The sequence below is a fragment of the Megalobrama amblycephala genome, linkage group LG21, assembly GCF_018812025.1.
Source record: "Megalobrama amblycephala isolate DHTTF-2021 linkage group LG21, ASM1881202v1, whole genome shotgun sequence".
Taxonomy (NCBI): Eukaryota; Metazoa; Chordata; class Actinopteri; order Cypriniformes; family Xenocyprididae; genus Megalobrama; species Megalobrama amblycephala.
The window spans coordinates 32,229,793-32,248,142 of NC_063064.1; the positions used below are offsets into that span (position 1 = coordinate 32,229,793).

General features: G+C 33.4%; 2 protein-coding genes and 1 long non-coding RNA gene across 5 annotated transcripts in view; 1 reads left to right on the plus strand and 2 right to left on the minus strand.

The window, feature by feature from the left end:
* The window catches only part of slc29a1b (solute carrier family 29 member 1b), a 22,106-nt gene extending 14,436 nt beyond the window's left edge, over window positions 1-7,670 (minus strand). Inside the window, exon 1 of one of the 2 annotated variants that reach the window (XM_048172354.1) lies at window positions 7,526-7,670. The gene's annotated coding sequence lies outside the window, so the exon portion shown is untranslated. Of the gene's footprint in view, window positions 1-6,534; window positions 6,762-7,525 lie in introns of those variants that run through there. The other variant, XM_048172353.1, reaches the window with a different exon arrangement.
* LOC125256384 overlaps window positions 1-17,930 on the plus strand; it is a 21,846-nt gene extending 3,916 nt beyond the window's left edge. The window contains exons 2-3 of the long non-coding RNA XR_007182105.1: window positions 14,782-14,897; window positions 17,148-17,930. This is a non-coding gene — a long non-coding RNA (uncharacterized LOC125256384). The remainder of the gene's footprint in view (window positions 1-14,781; window positions 14,898-17,147) is intronic.
* On the minus strand, window positions 12,413-14,885 carry vipb (vasoactive intestinal peptide b). 2 transcript variants are annotated; one of them, XM_048172356.1, is made up of 6 exons: window positions 14,772-14,885; window positions 13,477-13,584; window positions 13,186-13,290; window positions 12,951-13,082; window positions 12,759-12,800; window positions 12,413-12,672 (listed from the first exon to the last, which is right to left on the minus strand). In XM_048172356.1, exons 1-5 carry the CDS (start codon window positions 14,876-14,878, stop codon window positions 12,797-12,799), a joined length of 456 nt encoding a protein of 151 aa, XP_048028313.1. In that variant the 5' UTR covers window positions 14,879-14,885; the 3' UTR covers window positions 12,413-12,672; window positions 12,759-12,796. The 2 variants fall into 2 exon arrangements, 1 of the variants encoding a protein (XP_048028313.1); XR_007182104.1 differs by having other exon boundaries at window positions 12,759-13,082.
* Window positions 17,931-18,350: the final 420 nt, after the last annotated feature.

The window sequence follows — 18,350 nt, forward strand, 5'->3', positions numbered from 1 at the left end:
TCCAAATAAAATGTTGAGAATAAACACATTAAATGTTGAATAAAGTCATTGCGTTTCGAGATAACTTGTTAAATTTCGAGAAAAAAATCTAAATGAAATGTCGAGACTGATCATTTCATACTGTTAAAGGACTTTGACAGAATTGGATCACTTAGTCAAGCTATATTTGTCTTTCTTTCAATAACAAAGAAATCAGCTTTAGATTATATTTGGATATAATTAGCTAAAGCTGATATCTTTGTTATTGAAAGAATAAGTAGGAATAGCACTTTAAAGAGTATAATTTCACAATTCTAGATTCCAACTTTTGCCATACTTTTATGTGTATTTGTCCATTCATGTGCAAGAAATGTAATGATTTTTTTTCTTGAAATGTAACGAGTTTAATCTCACATCATAATGACTTTAATCTCAAGATGGTTTTATTTTTTTTATTATTGCTTGGCCCTAATCCTCTTCCGTAGATCTTTCCATTTTTTTCCGTCACTGGCCTCTTTCCGTTCTTGACCGACGCAACAACATTTATAATCAAAGGTAAAAATATTCAGAATTATTTCTGCATTTTCTTTTCTTTGGAGGACTTTGTCACAGCTGTAGATGATGATCACTAACTAAACTACTCTAATGTGGCGTCCATCTGCTATTGTTTTATCCTTGGGAGATCTTTGATTGAAATTAACTTTAGTAAAGCTCATAATACAACATTGCAAGCGGCCATTGATGAATGGAGCACAGTTCAGATGGTACCGAGTGTTTAATGGCAGTGATGAAATTGTGTATGAATCTCCAGCTGGATGAATTCATTGTGCTGATGCAGCCCTCTAGTGGCAAAACGGGCTCAATTAATGTATTATACAGACTTATATGTGGCTTTAAAGACAGAAACTTTGCAACATCGACACTATTATTGGAATTGAATAAACTCTGAACTTAGAGCTGCTTTACAATAATTATATTCACTTTCATAACTTTTCAATATTAATACTGTTATTTTTTTGCTTTATAAACATGAAGCTGTCTTGTATAAGGCACTAACTTATATAAATAAATCTAACTTGATTATTCTGATACTTTTGGTTATCATAGTTTTTTATTTATAATCATTATTTATGTTCATAAAATAATAACTAGGGATAAGTTACATTACTCATACTGTAATTTATATCTCATAATACATATTTTAATTGGCCCTATCCCTAAATGAGGCGCGTTTTAACATTATTTGAAAGGGTGTTGCTTTAAGGACATTCAGGATAATCTGTCTTTGTCAGGTTGTTTAGTAATTAAAATTAATTATTCTCTTTCAGAGCTCAACAATAATGTTTTTTTGAGCTTTGACAACTTTGAGTGAATTTACATTCAACCAACAACCTACATTGAGTTTGAGGAACTTAATAATTCCTAGCATAAACACAAATTTTTAAGTTGATTACTCAAAAAAAATTAAGTCGCTTCACTAAAAACAAATAAATTAACACTTAATTTCAACATTAATTCTCCTTATCCAGTTCTATGCAAAGCTTGCTGCCTAATTTCCAAAGTTATAAAGACCGTTTACTACAATTTACTTAAGTTACTACAACCTAATTTTTTAAAAAAGCCAATTAAAGCAGAAATTTGAGTTTAAATTACATACAATATTAAGTTGATGTAATGATCAACATTATTACGTCAGCAGAACTCTACAAAATAATGTTTGCAACTTAAAAGGTTTAATCAAAACAATAAATTAGAATTTTTAACTTGCAACCATGCATTTATTTAAGTTGTGGTAACCTGAATTACTTTTTAGAGTGGAGGTTTGGTCAAATCACTGACCTTAAGAACGAGTAATAGTAAACTTTGTCACTAATAAACTTTTAAAGCCATGAAGATATGCATTTAAACGACTGACCTTAGTGCCCTTTACTATTTATAACCCTGAATACACAATCATTAAAATCCTCCACCCAACAACAGCCTTTGAGATTCTCTTACAGGTATCTAGATAAAATACTTTTCGCTGCAAGATGCGACATGTTTCACAGCACAGCTGGTCATACAGTCTCAAGCTGATTCAAGTGTTCTGGCCCAGAGGGAAGAGCTCTCAGTGATATCTCATTTGTTTATTTCTCCTATAACATCTGGGAAACATGACTGACACACATCATTTACGCCCATTCTGTTGGAAGACAATGAAACCGTGAACTAATGCACCAATCAAAACAAAGCTAATAGTGGGTTTGTTGAGTGAGGTTGAGTTTAGGAAGCATGTGACTGTAAGATAGTCTCTTCTGCACTGTCGTTTCAGAGTAACGGTGTGTAAACATCCTAAAAATAACCCTGAAAACACTTGTGCTGCGGATCTCAATGTGTTGATGGCTGATTTCCTCCTTCGACTCGCTGAACTACAAACAATACAAAAGTAATCTAGTCAACTGATGTATTGACAAATAATGGTTTTCCAATGGCCAAAATAACCATAATATAGTTTGTTTTGGTGGCAAATGAGATGTAAAAGAACATTTTGTTTACATGATATTTATTTGATTAGTCGGCCTGACTGATACACTATTCTATCATCACATAAAAATTGTAATTTATTTGTAAAACAGCTAAAAAATATTTCCCTGGCCTTGCTTTTACAGAATAAAGATTGTTTTTGTACCCATGACAGATTTGATATTCATGGAAGCTTCAAAAAAATGCTGGGTTAAAAACAACCAAGTTGGGTTGAAAATGGACAAACCCAGCGATTGGGTTGTTTTAACCCAAGGTTTGTGTCACAATTCCTGCCTGTGTTCCCCGTGTCTGTCTTTGACTCACATTTTGAAGTCCTGTGTGTCATCTTTTGCTCTGTTCACTTCATGTTTACCTGCGCAATGTTTTGCTACGGTTTCCGGGTTGAATGACATGTTACTGCATGTCGTTGATTGCATTGAAACATGTATATAAACCACATAGTATTAAAGAGATAGCTCGCACAATGGGTCCAAGTAAAGTCCTTTACAAATGTGTCCACTGCAGCTCGGTATACGCAATAATTGAAGATATTAGAAGACATGTTTGTCGTAAGAGTTTTATAGTAAAATAAAAATATAGCATATCAATTCTTCAAAAAGAACACAAAGAATGGCCTTCTCAGCTGCCATAGTTGCAACTCTTGCGTCATCAGAACAGGGTGTTCAACGCATCACCGTTTCCATTTAAAAAACGTTTTGCAACGTTTTGTCTGCTACCCCCGTGTGTTCCTATGACAATTAACCACAACCTCGTTACCTTGTTAAGCTTGTCTTGTGTATAATTAGCCCTGGTGTTTCACTTGTTCTGTTAGTCGTTGAGTGCAGATTCTCTGGTTTATCGTGTTTCCTCCTGTTCTGTGTCTTCATTGTTTATGCCAGTTACCTTGTGTTTTTGACTTTGTGGATTATTTTAATAAATCTACAACTGCACATGGTTCCACTTCTCAGCCTGCTCCTTTGCCTGCCTGAAAAAAACACCAAGCTCCAGTGGCCATGAAGCTTGGCCTATCACAGTCACCAGCATGCCCAGTTCTGATGATCGCTAGTCCTGTGTTGTCTGTACCTGTGGTTTCCACACCCAAGCCTGTTCACAACATGGCTGCCATACCAGAGTCTTCAGTCAATCAACATGGCCACCACACCAGAGCCTCCAGACGCCATGCCAAAGCCTTCAACCATCATTGCCACCACGTCAGAGCCTTTCACGTCATGGCCGCCACATCCGAGCCTTTCGCGTCATGGCCGCCACGTCCGAGCCTTTCACGTCATGGCCGCCACGTCCGAGCCTTTCACGTCATGGCCGCCACGTCCGAACCTTTCACGTCATGGCCGCCACGTCCGAGCCATTCACGTCATGGCCGCCACATCCGAGCCTTTCGCGTCATGGCCGCCACGTCCGAGCCTTTCACGTCATGGCCGCCACGTCCGAACCTTTCACGTCATGGCCGCCACGTCCGAGCCATTCACGTCATGGCCGCCACGTCCGAGCCTTTCACGTCACACCACACCAGAGCCTCCAGACGCCATGCCAAAGCCTTCAACCATCATTGCCGCCACGTCAGAGCCTTTCGCGTCATGGCCGCCATGTCAGAGCCTTTCGCGTCATGGCCGCCACGTCAGAGCCTTTCGCGTCATGGCCGCCACATCAGAGCCTTCAGCCGTTATCGACACCATGCCAGTGTTTCTGGTCATCATTAATGTTGCACATGAAAACATTAAGGCAACCCCAAGGTGTTTGAGCCTTGAAGACACACCATTGTTGTCAGTGCGAACAGCTAGTATATCTACTGTGGCATCAAGTCTGGGGGTTTCAGAGATGGTTCCAGTGAGAAATTCACTCCCCTTTACGGCACTGGCCATCTGGTGTGTTTGGGCCATGCACTGCGCTTCAGTTCGAGAGTCCACTCCAGAGCTTGATCCAGTCCATGAATTCATTACAGCAGTGTTTCCCAACCCTGTTCCTGGAGGCACACCAACACTGCACATTTTGCATGTCTCCTTTGTCTGACACACCCATTTCAGGTCTTGGAGTCTCTACTAATGAGCTGATGACTTGAATCAGGTGTGTCTGATTAGAGAGACATGCAAAATGTGCAGTGTTGGTGTGCCTCCAGGAACAGGGTTGGGAAACACTGCATTACAGAGCCTGCTTCAAGCCATGAGTTCGCTCCAGAGCCTGCTTCAACCCCGCTGAGTTTGACCATTTTCAACCCAACCTGTGTTGTTTTTAACCCAGCATTTTGTTAGTGAGTGTTGTTTCTGGCACAAAATAAAAAAAAAATAAAGGTCATTGCGACATTTTATCTGACTTTTTTCCCACTCAGAATTTTGAGTTATAATTTATAACTCTCTGTGAGGAAAAAGTCAGAATTGTGAGAAAAGTTGCAATTACCTTTTTTTTTTTTGCTTCCATAGATATTAGGATGAAATATATCCAGGTAATATTTGACCCTAAATTCAACAGAAGAAAAATTAGATATAATATTTTGCATAATTAAAATAAAGCCTTTTATGCTTTTTTTTAATATTTCGCATTTTGACATTATTTTCATGACAATTAAGATTTGTTTTTACTGTGAATTAGAGGCGGAGGATTTGTTAAATGTCTTTAAAATAATCTTACTTTATATATATATATATATATATATATATATATATATATATATATATATATATATATATATATATATATATATTATATAATCAGTACAGTCCAGTCCAAAAGTTTGGAACCACTAAGATTTTTTATGTTTTTAAAATAAGTTTCGTCTGCTCACCAAGGCTACATTTATTTAATTAAAAATACAGTAAAAAACAGTAATATTGTGAAATATTATTACAATTTAAAATAACTGTGTACTATTTAAATATATTTGACAAAGTAATTTATTCCTGTGATCAAAGCTGAATTTTCAGCATCATTACTCCAGTCTTCAGTGTCACATGATCCTTCAGAAATCATTCTAATATGCTGATTTGCTGCTCAATAAACATTTATGATTATTTTCAATGTTGAAAACAGTTGTGTACTTTTTTTCAGGATTCCTTGATGAATAGAAAGTTCAAAAGAACAGCATTTATCTGAAATACAAAGCTTCTGTAGCATTATACACTACCGTTCAAAAGTTTGGGGTCAGTAAGAATTTTTATTTTTATTTTTTTGAAAAGAAATTAAAGAAATGAATACTTTTATTCAGCAAGGATGCATTAAATCAATCAAAAGTGGCAGTAAAGACATTTATAATGTTACAAAAGATTAGATTTCAGATAAACACTGTTCTTTTGAACTTTCTATTCATCAAATAATCCTGAAAAAAAAATATTGTACACAAATATTTTGTACAATTGTACACATTAAATGTTTCTTGAGCAGCAGATCAGCATATTAGAATGATTTCTGAAGGATCATGTGACACTGAAGACTGGAGTAACGATGCTGAAAATTCAGCTTTGATCACAGGAATAAATTACTTTGTCAAATATATTCAAATAGAAAACAGTTATTTTAAATTGTAATAATATTTCACAATATTACTGTTTTTTACTGTATTTTTAATTAAATAAATGTAGCCTTGGTGAGCAGACGAAACTTCTTTTAAAAACATTAAAAATCTTAGTGGTTCCAAACTTTTGGACTGTACTGTATATATATATATATATATATATATATATATATATATATATATATATATATATATATATATATATATATATATATATATATAATATAATATATATAAACTCAATTGTTCTAAATGATCTTATAACTTAAGCAAAATATAATTAATTTTTTTCCTATTTTATAGTGCTTTTCACAATACTCAAAGCCACTTTAGATCATTTCAGATTTCAGGGTCAAATACGATTTGAAGTGAGATTTCAGATCCTTTAACTGAAACTGACACGTCATTTTGCCGGTTTTGTATGATTAAATATTTCTGTGTTGACACATCCAGTACTGAAGTTAGTTAGTGAAGCGACAGCACAGTATATACACTGAAACAAAATCAGTCAGAAAGTACTCTGCTCTTACCTTTTCTGAACAGTTTCAGAGCTGTTAAGATTTGTTGATCCTTCAAACTTCATACACCAACTTCAGCGAACTTTCAGCCTGAGCGTCACACAGACAGACGTCTGCTCTGACTAAAGCACTCTTCACTATTACGCAACATTTTTTTTGCGGGTACATGCCTTTTTCTGTCATGCCAATGTCAAATTTTTGCTGCTCTCTTAAAGAAACCAAGTATTAGCCGCCTGTGCGATAACACACACCAGCCATGATCTGTATGATTACAGTGAACAGTTTTAATTACAGAAAAAATCTTTATTTAATAAAACATTAGATGTTTAATCAGCCAATGACGATCTACAGAATGACTACAGATCAGCACATTAAAAATGAGTAAATGAGGAATGGGATGGCATCACAATGAAGAAAAAGGAAGGATTTCACTTAAAAAGCAAAGCAAACCAATCAATAAGTTTCAACGAGTGCTTTCTGCCCCAGATGCAACGCTGATAGTTTAGAGAATCATTAACCACCCATAAAGGGTGTGATTATCAGTCATATTGATTAACCATTTATGCCAAATTAATTAGACCTTCATTCAGTCTGTTCTGTTGTGGAATATCATGATGAAATACTTAATTTTGAACATATGTGTAGCATTTTAAGCTTAATAGTCGCACAAAACAAAGTGATCGAAGCCATTAATGATGATGATGATGATAATAATTAATATTACATTTAACATTTGATATATTTCAGTATTCTATTATAGGCCTCACAGTTAACATTGATAAATGTAACTATTTGACATTATATTAAGAAAGAAACAAGAAAACAGTTTAAGGTGGCAAATATTGCTTATTTCACTGGTTATCAGCTTAAATATATTACATAATTATTGGTATTCTATCAATCATCAACCCAGAATGCTCTGTTCACTGTAGACGGTGTATCGACACACTCAAAACGTAAAATGCCGACTAATATACAGAGTATAAATGGAAAGCAGCCCTACCTGCAACAGCTGTGCTTGTGTTTGAACGGCAGAAGTTCAAAGACCATCGGGTCTTATCTGAAAGAATGCTCTCAATGAGTGAGAGCTGACCACAATTATCAGCGTGTTTATGTTTTAAAGTAGCCTAATCACTATGGGGTCAAAGGTCAGTGTGAGCTGAGAGGATGTCCTGCTTTTCGTCTGCTCATCGTTAGATGCACAGACTGACCTGTGTCTGCCTATAAAGCATCAGCTGCAGCTTAAAAACCTGATGTGATTTAATGTCATTTGGACGAGCAGTTGCTATAGGGTAGTCGCTTGGTGAAAATGATTACATGCGCTGGATTCAAAGACGCGTGACACCACAGGAAACGTGGCGTTTTGCACTGCATATCTTTTGCTGACTGCAGGAAGTTGATGAGATGAGTTGTGTCCCAAATTTATATGCACATTTAGTTCACTTCAGAGTTAAAATGTCCTGATAATTTCCTCACCCCCATGTCAAGATTGAAAAAAGATTGAAAATTTAAAAAGTTGCAATATTTATCTTAAGTTTGTGCAGATAGTTTGTTCCATGCATGCTGGAAAATGTGCCTATGCAATCTCTAGTGTGTAGTAGAGTGGAAAGATGCTCTTCCAAAAACAGCTGCAGATATTTGGTGATTTGTTGCCCTCTGCTGGTCATGAGTAAATAATAAAGCTTGGGGTATAACTATACTGTAAATTATTATAGTTAAAGGGATAGTTCATCCAAAAATGACAATTCTGTCATTTATTCATTTATATAATATATAAAACTTTGACTCTATAAAGGCAAGGCAATTTTATTTGTATAGCACATTTCATACACAATGGTAATTCAAAGTGCTTTACATAGAGAAGAATAATAAAAATAGAACATAAGGAATAGAAATAACAGTAAAAACAGAGAATTTTGCTATCTGGATGGATGAGCTAGGAAGTCTTAGGGAGTTTTTGTTGTTGTTGTTGTCTGTCAGAGTGGATCTAAACGGATCTATCCATCAGTGGATCTGAATGGATCTTCCTCACATGACAGGACTGCTTACCTGTTAAGGCACTTCAAACTGATAAACAAAGTCTCAATCTCCCCTTTTGCCAAGACACCTCAAACTGCGCCACACAGCCCTAATCCCCCTTCCGGAGATATCTTATCTATGCAACGCAGTTCAAATTTCCCCTTTGGAAAGTGTCCTGACTGTAATCCAGAGATATCTTAACCATGCACCACAGCTCAAATTTCCCCATGGTTTGTCCCCCAAATTTTAACCTAATCACAAATTTAAAAAATGACAAAAACAACAAAATTACTAAAACTAACTGAAATTAAAATCAAAACTGAAAATATAAATATAATAACTGAGTCAAAATATTAATAAAATCAATAATAGTATCCCAATGATGCTAAAATAACACTAGAATAATGTCAAATGGTTTGAAAAAATGCCCATGTTTGAACTATTTAAAACTGACATAAAATGTTTTTGGAAACAATATCTACAAGTACTTGAAACTTGAAAGCATGCACAATGTTTTTCTCTTTATATATAATAATATAATATATTATATTATATTATAATAATAATAATAATAATAGTGTGTGTATATGTATATATATATATATATATATATATATATATATATATATATATATATATATATATATATATATAAAAATATGGAAGAGGATTAGGGCCAAGCAATAATAAAAAAAAATAAAACCATCTTGATTAAAGTTGTTAAATTTCGAGAAACTCGTTAAATTTAGGGAAAAAAGTCAAAATAAAATGTTGAGAAAAAACTCGTTAAATTGAGAAAAAGGTCGAGATAAAATGTTGAGAATAAAGTCATTAAATTACGAGAAAAAAGTCGTTAAATTACGAGAACGAATTCGTTAAATTATGAGAAAAATGTCGTTAAATTTCGAGAAAGTCAAGATAAAATGTCGTAATTTAACGAGTTTATTCTCAACATTTTATATATATATATATATATATATATATATATATATATATATATATATATATATATATATATATATATATATATATATATATATATATAATTTTTTTTTTTTTTTTTTTTTCTGTACGTTTAGTGATATGTACTCTTGTTTGTACAAAATGTTTGCTTCTAATTCAGAAAATAAATAAAGTAATTCAGAAAATAAATAAAGATTAGGATGGAGTCTGTATGGAACATAATTCTTTCCAACCATTGGAAAAAAAGTCATTATTACGAGAAAAAAAAAGTCACAAAAAAGTCCATACTAAATGAAAACTTACTATTATTCAGTCTGAACATGGATTTAGGGTATGTTTACACCACAACAATGTACTAAAAACGGAAAAGTTTTTCACATACAGACAACAGATCCCATTCACATATATCCGTGAAAAAAAAACCTGGCTAAAAATGCTGTATTCTGCTGCCAGGCCAGTAGATGGCGATGTCACTTTGTTAAGAAACACTACACGCCTATAGACTTTTTTTTTTTACGTGCCTATAGACTGAACACTTATGTGCGTGACGTCACTGTTTCACAAATTTGCAATTTTGTTTTAGTTTACATGTAGACGACAACGGTATCGTTTTCAAAACCTTACAAGTTTGTTTTCATGCCATCAAAACGCCGTTGTCGTCTAACAGTCAAAACACAAAAAGTTTTCCGTTTTTAGTTGAAAACAATGAAAACAACTTAGTATTATTCAGTTTGAACATAGATAAATGGATTTAGGTTACTTTTACAGGACAACGATGTGCTAGAAATGGAAAAGCTTTTCCTTTTGAGTTTTTCACATTCATACAACAATGTTGTCAAAACGATCTTGTTCATACATATCCGTGAAAACAACTAAAATTGCTGTATTCTGCTGTCCGGCCAGTAGATGGCGACGTCAGTTGGTTAACAAACACTACATGCCTATAGACTGAACATGTAACACGTATGCGCATGACATCACCGTTTCACAAATTTGAAATTTTTCTTAGTTTACATGGAGACAATAAAGGTATCGTTTTCATAAATTTGCACTTTAAAACCTGAATATAGATAAATGGATTTAGATAGGGTATGTTTACATGACAACAATGTACTAAAAACAGAAAAGCTTTTCCTTTTGAGTTTTTCGCATACAGACGACAACGTTGTAAAAATCATTCCATTCATACATATCCACGAAAACAACTAAAAATGCTGTATTCTGCTGCCAGGCCAGTAGATGGCGATGTCACTTTGTTAAGAAAGACTACACGCCTATAGACCTTTTTTTTTTCACGTCTATAGACTGAACATGTAACACGTATATGCATGACACCACTGTTTCACAAATTTGAAATTTTTCTTAGTTTTCATAAATTTGCACCTTAAAACCTGAATATAGATAAATGGATTTAGGTAGGGTATGTTTACATGACAACAATGTACTAAAAACAGAAAAGCTTTTCCTTTTGAGTTTTTCGCATACAGACGACAACGTTGTAAAAATCATTCCATTCATACATATCCACGAAAACAACTAAAAATGCTGTATTCTGCTGCCAGGCCAGTAGATGGCGATGTCACTTTGTTAAGAAAGACTACACGCCTATAGACCTTTTTTTTTCACGTCTATAGACTGAACATGTTACACGTATATGCATGACACCACTGTTTCACAAATTTGAAATTCTTATAGGCATATAACAATATAGGCATAAGGCATATAGACTTTTTTTTTACGTGCCTATAGACTGAACACTTATGTGCGTGACGTCACCGTTTCACAAATTTGCAATTTTTTTTAGTTTACATGTAGACGACAACGGTATCGTTTTCAAAACCTTACATTTTGAAACCCATTTTGAAAAGTTTGTTTTCATGCCATCAAAACGCCGTTGTCGTTTAAATAAACAGTCAAAACACATAAAAAGTTTTCCGTTTTTAGTTGAAAACAATGAAAACAACTTAGTATTATTCAGTTTGAACATAGATAAATGGATTCAGGTTACATTTACAGGACAACAATGTGCTAAAAATGGAAAAGCTTTTCCTTTGAGTTTTTCACATTCATACAACGTTGTCAAAACGATCTTGTTCATACATATCCGTGAAAACAACTAAAATTGCTGTATTCTGCTGTCCGGACAGTAGATGGCGACGTCAGTTGGTTAACAAACACTACATGCCTATAGACTTTTTTTTTTTTCACATGCCTAAAGACTGAACATGTAACACGTATGTGCATGACGTTTTAAAAATGTGACATTTTTTTAGCTTACATGGAGACGATAATGGTATCGTTTTCAAAAACTTTGTAGTTTCACTCTGAAAAATGCAAAAAGTTTGCATTTTTAGGCCCCCAAAACGCCTTTGTTGTGTAATTAAACAGTCAAAACACATAAAATGTTTTTCGTTTTAGTTGAAAACGGTGTCATGTAAACAGTTCCTAAATTAAAACTTACTATTATTCAGTCTGAATATAGATAAATGAAGATTAAAAAAAAAACGTAAAAGCTTTTCCTTTTGAGTTTTTCGCATACAGACGACAACGTTGTAAAAATGATCTCGTTCACATACTGTATATCTGCGAAAACAACTAAAAATGCTGTATTCTGCTGCCAGGCCAGTAGATGGCGATGTCACAAATTCATGATTTATTTATTTATTTATTACTTTTTATGGAGATAACGATATAATTTTCAAAAACTTGCACTTTGAAACCTGTTTTCAAAAGTTTGTGTTTTCAGGCCCCCATGTAAATGAACGACTAAAACGCTTAAAAAGTTTTCCGTTTTAAGTTAAAAATGGTGTCGTATAAACGGCCCCTTAAAGAATCGCATCCAACAGAGATTTTTCTGGTTATTTCATGACAGAGTAAAGGAATGACAGTGGCAGACAAAACTGTTTTTACAAACATGATCATTTTTATTGGTTTGATTTCAGTTATCAAGAATGACTGCAGTCAAAATAGATTTCTATAGACATAACAGCATTATTCCAGCCAACAGCAAACCGGACGCGTCGTTCACGCGAGGACACAAGAGTCTGACGTGCTTGGTTCAGTCTGTGTTGCGTTTAGTGCCGTTAATTCAATCTCAGCCCATAATAGATTGTGTAAGCTTGAATATATAATGATGGCGAAGTCTTGAAGCTGTGCCGTCCGTGTCACCTACAGAAACAACCGTAATTTATTCCATTTGACAACTTTTATGTGTGATTTAAGAAGGGGACGGCATGATCTATGAGTGCACTTACATGTTGAAGAGCACAGGCAGCGTTTGAGCGTGAGTGCATCACCTAAACCAGAGATCATAAGAGATCATAAACTTGCTATAATTAAAAACAAAATGCATTCAGATGGGAAAAAATTGCCGGTGGTTTCTTGTAGCCTTTGTGATGTTTTATCGCACTATCAATAGCGACTCTTGCCTCCTTTTTGAGTCGTACCTCCTTTTCCCGGCCAGAACTGAGTTGAGGTATTTCTTGGCCGCCATCTGTTTGCGGTAGCGGCTGTAGTTGTCGGTGAAGACGGCGTCTGAATGACGTTTCACAGGCATCTGCTCCACATCCAGCTCATCACTGCAGGAAAATCATTATTATCAGCTTCATTGAATCAGCGTCACAACAGATGCCACATTATCATGTGATGTTTGGCACATTCATCCAGTGTTTTAATCTTTACCCGACTCTCTTTGCGAGTAAAGACTCCAGGTATTCTTTAGCAGACAGTTGTCCGAGCAGTTTGCTGTATCCGCTCGTGAACAGCCCGTCAGCGTGTCTGGATGGTCTGAAAGGAATACAGATATAAAAAAAAATGCTTTTTATTGGATTGTAAGATGGTCTTCTCGTAAACTCAAAGCTGTTTGTCCCCACGCAAGATCATCATCACGTTTACAGCTTTAGTCTTTCCTCTGAAAATGGCTCTATAATGTTTTACGAGAGAGTAAATGAAGCGGTTTCTAACTCCACGCACCTCTCGATGTTGTTTGCGAGTTCATACAGGAGTTTATACGCCTCGAGGTCCTGCAGCGACGCGTCTCTCGTCCAGTCGTCCTCTCTGTCTTCATCAAGAGCGCCTGGTCTGTAAACAATTAAGATGCAAAATACAAATGATGTACTTTTACATGAGGAAAATAAGATTGTTTAGGAACTGATCATTGCAGTGAATTTTATGTGTATGAATTGAAATATATATGTGATTTTGTGTGTGTGTATAATATATATATATATATATATATATTTCACACACATGCATTTCATATGTATATGATACTTATGAGTAATATAAAATTGCATTGTAGCTTTATTTTCATGCCAGTTAACGTCACAATGCAAAATGAACACATAATTATAACAAAACGTTTTATTTGAATGAATGTGCATTAATATATATTTAAATAAATTATAACTTCTATATATTTATAATAAATTATATAAATTATTTCTATAAATTATAATTTCTGTATAATTTCTATATATAAATATATTCAACATTCCCAAATTCATAAATTCTATAATGTGTGTGTGTGTGTGTATGTGTATATATATATATATATATATATATATATATATATATATATATATATATATATATATATATATATATATATATATATATATATATATATATATATATATAAGAAACAAAAATACAATTATATAAACAAAAATACAATTATAAAAAAGCAAATGTTAAAAGAAACGTTTTTAAAAGAAAACTAGCTAAATTCTACTTGTATTTCACAAAATTAATTAAAATAAAAAATAATACAATTAAATAGCAATAAAAACAAATTTTATATATATAATTAAAAATTCAGGAATTATATATAATAAATTTATAAAATTCTGATTCATTTACAGTAATGCAACAAAATATTTGAAATAATGTCACAACGCAAAATGAACCCATAATGATGATAAAAGGTTTAATTTTAGTTTTAATATATATTTAAATAAATATAAAAATATTTTTAAATATATTATAAATATATACTGATTCAGTTACAATAATGCAAATTTTGAATAAAAAATTGTCACAATGGAAAATGAACCCATAATGATAATAAAATTGTATTTAAAGGATTTATAGTCTATATTTAAAAAAAAATATATATATATTATTCTGTGGTGCAATTAATTTGATTTAATTTACAATACAATATAATGAAAACACTATGCATTAATCTTAATTTAAAAAATCTATAACACATTTTTTCAACTAAATTACAGCTAATTCCTGTAGATGAATATTGTTTTATGTCTCACCTGATGTCAGGATACGCAGAGATGGCCGGCAGCGCGAGAGTCCGGCAGCAGAAGACCCCGCAGACGGCCATCAGGAGGAGCGTCTGACAGCTGCTCAGTGAACACATGACTTCTGCTGATCTTCAGGTCAGAACAAACATATTCACAACCACTTATCAGCTGTGAGTGCTTTTCTTTTTGCATTTTTGTCTTTTTTTCCCTCCATATTAAGATTTTATATTAAAATTATATAGACAAACAAACAAGGGAAAATGCATCTCTAGATCTAGTTGCCATTTTAAGCACTTTTTAACTTGGAGTAACAAATGCATTTTTAAATTTGAACTAATTCAAACCAATGGTCCATATTTGACCCAAACATGTTTTAGGGCTTACCCAAACTACTATAAATGTAAAAAGTTTGCTTTTATCCAACAATATAATGGTAATAACATCAAAGATTGAAATACCTCACAGTCAGGATGTTTTCAGTGGTCCGGTCGGCTGTATATGATCTCTGTCCACCTGTAGTTTCCTCAGCTCTGTCTCTCTTTCTCCTGACCGCTCGCTTTTATACACCTGATTATTCACTTTCCTGAAGATCCCTCCGCGTCTGTCCTGCGTCACGCCGGTCCCGCTGGGATACACCCAAATGGATGGTGATCTGGTGGCCAAACATAAATTGGGTTTCTCGGAAAGATGCATTATTGCTGACTCATTTTTTTTTTTTTAAACGTCATTCACTCCAGTGATTTACTGTGACTTCAAATATTTGAAATGTTCACCTTTTGGAAGTCAGATGCTCATGTTTCAGAGGTCAGGGCGGGTAAAGACGGTCTAATTGGATGTCTTCATTAGATTGAGAAAGGTATGACGTGATGTGTGTTGAATCAGGGTCATTACAGAAGCATCTGTCAATTGTATTATAGAATTCTGCAGGTCTGCTAATCTAATATCACTGCACAATATTTCTCCACCTGCACTGTATTCAGGTCAGCGTACAGTACAACAGGTCATCTCGGGTCGCGATATTACAGTCTGGATCTTAACAACATAAATATAGAAACAAAATATCAATTGTATATATGATTGCATTAATAAATGCATTGATTTTTGTGCTTGCGCTCATGCAAAGCCTGTCGCTAGGGTGTTGCTATGATGCACCAAGTGTTTATAGTGTGTTGCTATGTGGTCTCTTTAATATTCTGGTCTGCATTTGCTGGCCAGTTGTATACATTCATGCTGAGTTAATTACAATAATGAATATTTTGAATAAAAATTGTCATGAAAATAATGTTGCAATGCAAGATGAACCTATAATGATAATAAAATAGGTTTCATTTAAATTAAATAATTATATTTCATATAATTTATTATTTATCCATGTGATTTTGGGGTGAAATTATTTTTATTTAATTTATATTACAATATTATAAAACTCTATACATCTTAATTAAATATGTTTTGTTAACTGAAAATAATTTGGTTTAATTTAATATTATTTAATATAATAATTATGAAAATGCTACACATTAATCTGAATTAAATGTTTTTTGTTAACTAAATTATTATAGATAATACCTGTGCATTAATTGTGTTTTATGGAACTTAACACAAATATAGAACCAAAATATGCACAATTCTATAAAACAATAATTGTAAAATTGATTACATTATTAAATGCATTGATTTTTGCCTGTTGCCAGAGTGTTGCTATGCAGTTGCTATGGTGTCCCAAGTATTTATAGTGCGTTGCATTGCTCTTTGATATTCTGGTCTGTATTTATGGGACAGTTGTACATTTATGCTGATTTAATTACAATAATGCATATTTTAAATAAAAATGTTGCAATGCAAGATAAACCCATAGTGATAATAAAACAGGTTTTATTTAATTTTTTATATTACAAATAATTTATTATCTATGTGATTTTTTTTTTGGGGTGAAATTATTTTGATTTGATTTATATTACAATATTATAAAACACTATACATCTTAATTAAATATTTTATTTTATTTTATTTTAACTAAATTATGAAAATAATTTGGTTTAATTTATAATATAATATATTGAAAATGCTACACATTAATCTGAATTAAAGTTTTTTTTTTTTTTTTTTTGTTAACTAAATTATAGATAATACCTGTACATTAAGTGTGTTTTATGGAATTTAACAACATAAATATAGAACCAAAATATACTTGGTTCTATAAAATAAAACTCCTGTAATTAATTACATTATTAAATGCATTGATTTTGCAAAGCCTGTTGCCAGGATGTTGCTATGCATTTGCTTTGGAGTTCCAAGTGTTTATAGTGCGTTGCTATGTGGTTGCTACAGGATGTTCTGATTGGTTGATATTGCGGTCTGTATTTACACCTGTGTTTGCTTCAGCATGTCGGCGGTGAACCGAGCGGCTCTGGGTTGGTGATGGTGGTCTGTGAGTTTGTAACGACCCCCTGAGGACTTCATTTCCTGCGGCTGATCAGACCAGATCTCTGGATGACAGTCATAGTTAAACCAGAGATGGAAATTCGTCACTAATGATTTTCTTTGATGAGAGTTTTTCTGGAGCTATCACAGTTAGGATTCATTTGTAGTTTTCTGCTTTCTGCTTGTACATTTATCACTAAAGGATCCAGTGAGAATCACAGAAACCCATGCATGTTCTGGTGTTTAAAGAACCTTGAAATTAATATTCTAATCTGAGGCGCCATTAACAAAACATCAAGAACTTTTTGAATCAACAAAGAACCATATATAAGGCCTTCAGAATGAAGTGAAGAAAAGAACCAAAGGCACGTAAAATGAAAGTTTTTGAGGGCTTTCAGACGGAGCTTTTGTGATTTGTCTTGTTTAGATTCACCGAACCTTGTGATAAATGATGTCGCAAACCTCCATATCAGAGACAGACAGCGAGTGACTCCATTCTGATTTGATTTAAAGGGCAGTTTGTGTGACATTTGAACTTGTGCTTTGTTTTAATGGCTGAGATGCTTTCTCTGCAGAATAAATGGCAGCAGTTTGAGATATGACATCTAGACAGGTTTCCCCACAATGCAGCTTATATATATATAAAATTTAATTTCCACATTTTATAGCTGGCCTGCATATTAAATGAGTTAGAGCTCAGTATGACGTGGTAAGTGCGATTGCTCATCACTGATGAATCAGGACATCATCAGAGGACAATGTCAGATATCCTCCATCACTTCCTTCCCAAACCTTTATATGGGCCATTCTACAGAATTGGTGCAAACTGCTGTCCCACAACCAAAAAACACATTTATAAAGCATTTTAAGTATTCAAGTTTTAGGTGTTTACTATGATCCTTCTATTGAATCCCACGATAAATTTAAAATATCAGTAAGCTTAATATTTAAACGCGATTCCAAAAAAGTTGGGAGACTGTACAAATTGTGAATAAAACAGAATGCAATGATGTGGAAGTTTCAAATTTCAATATTTTATTCAGAATACAACATAGATGACATATCAAATGTTTAAACTGAGAAAATGTATAATTTTAAGGGGAAAAATAAGTTGATTTTAAATTTCATGGCATCAACACATCTCAAAAAAGTTGGGACAAGGCC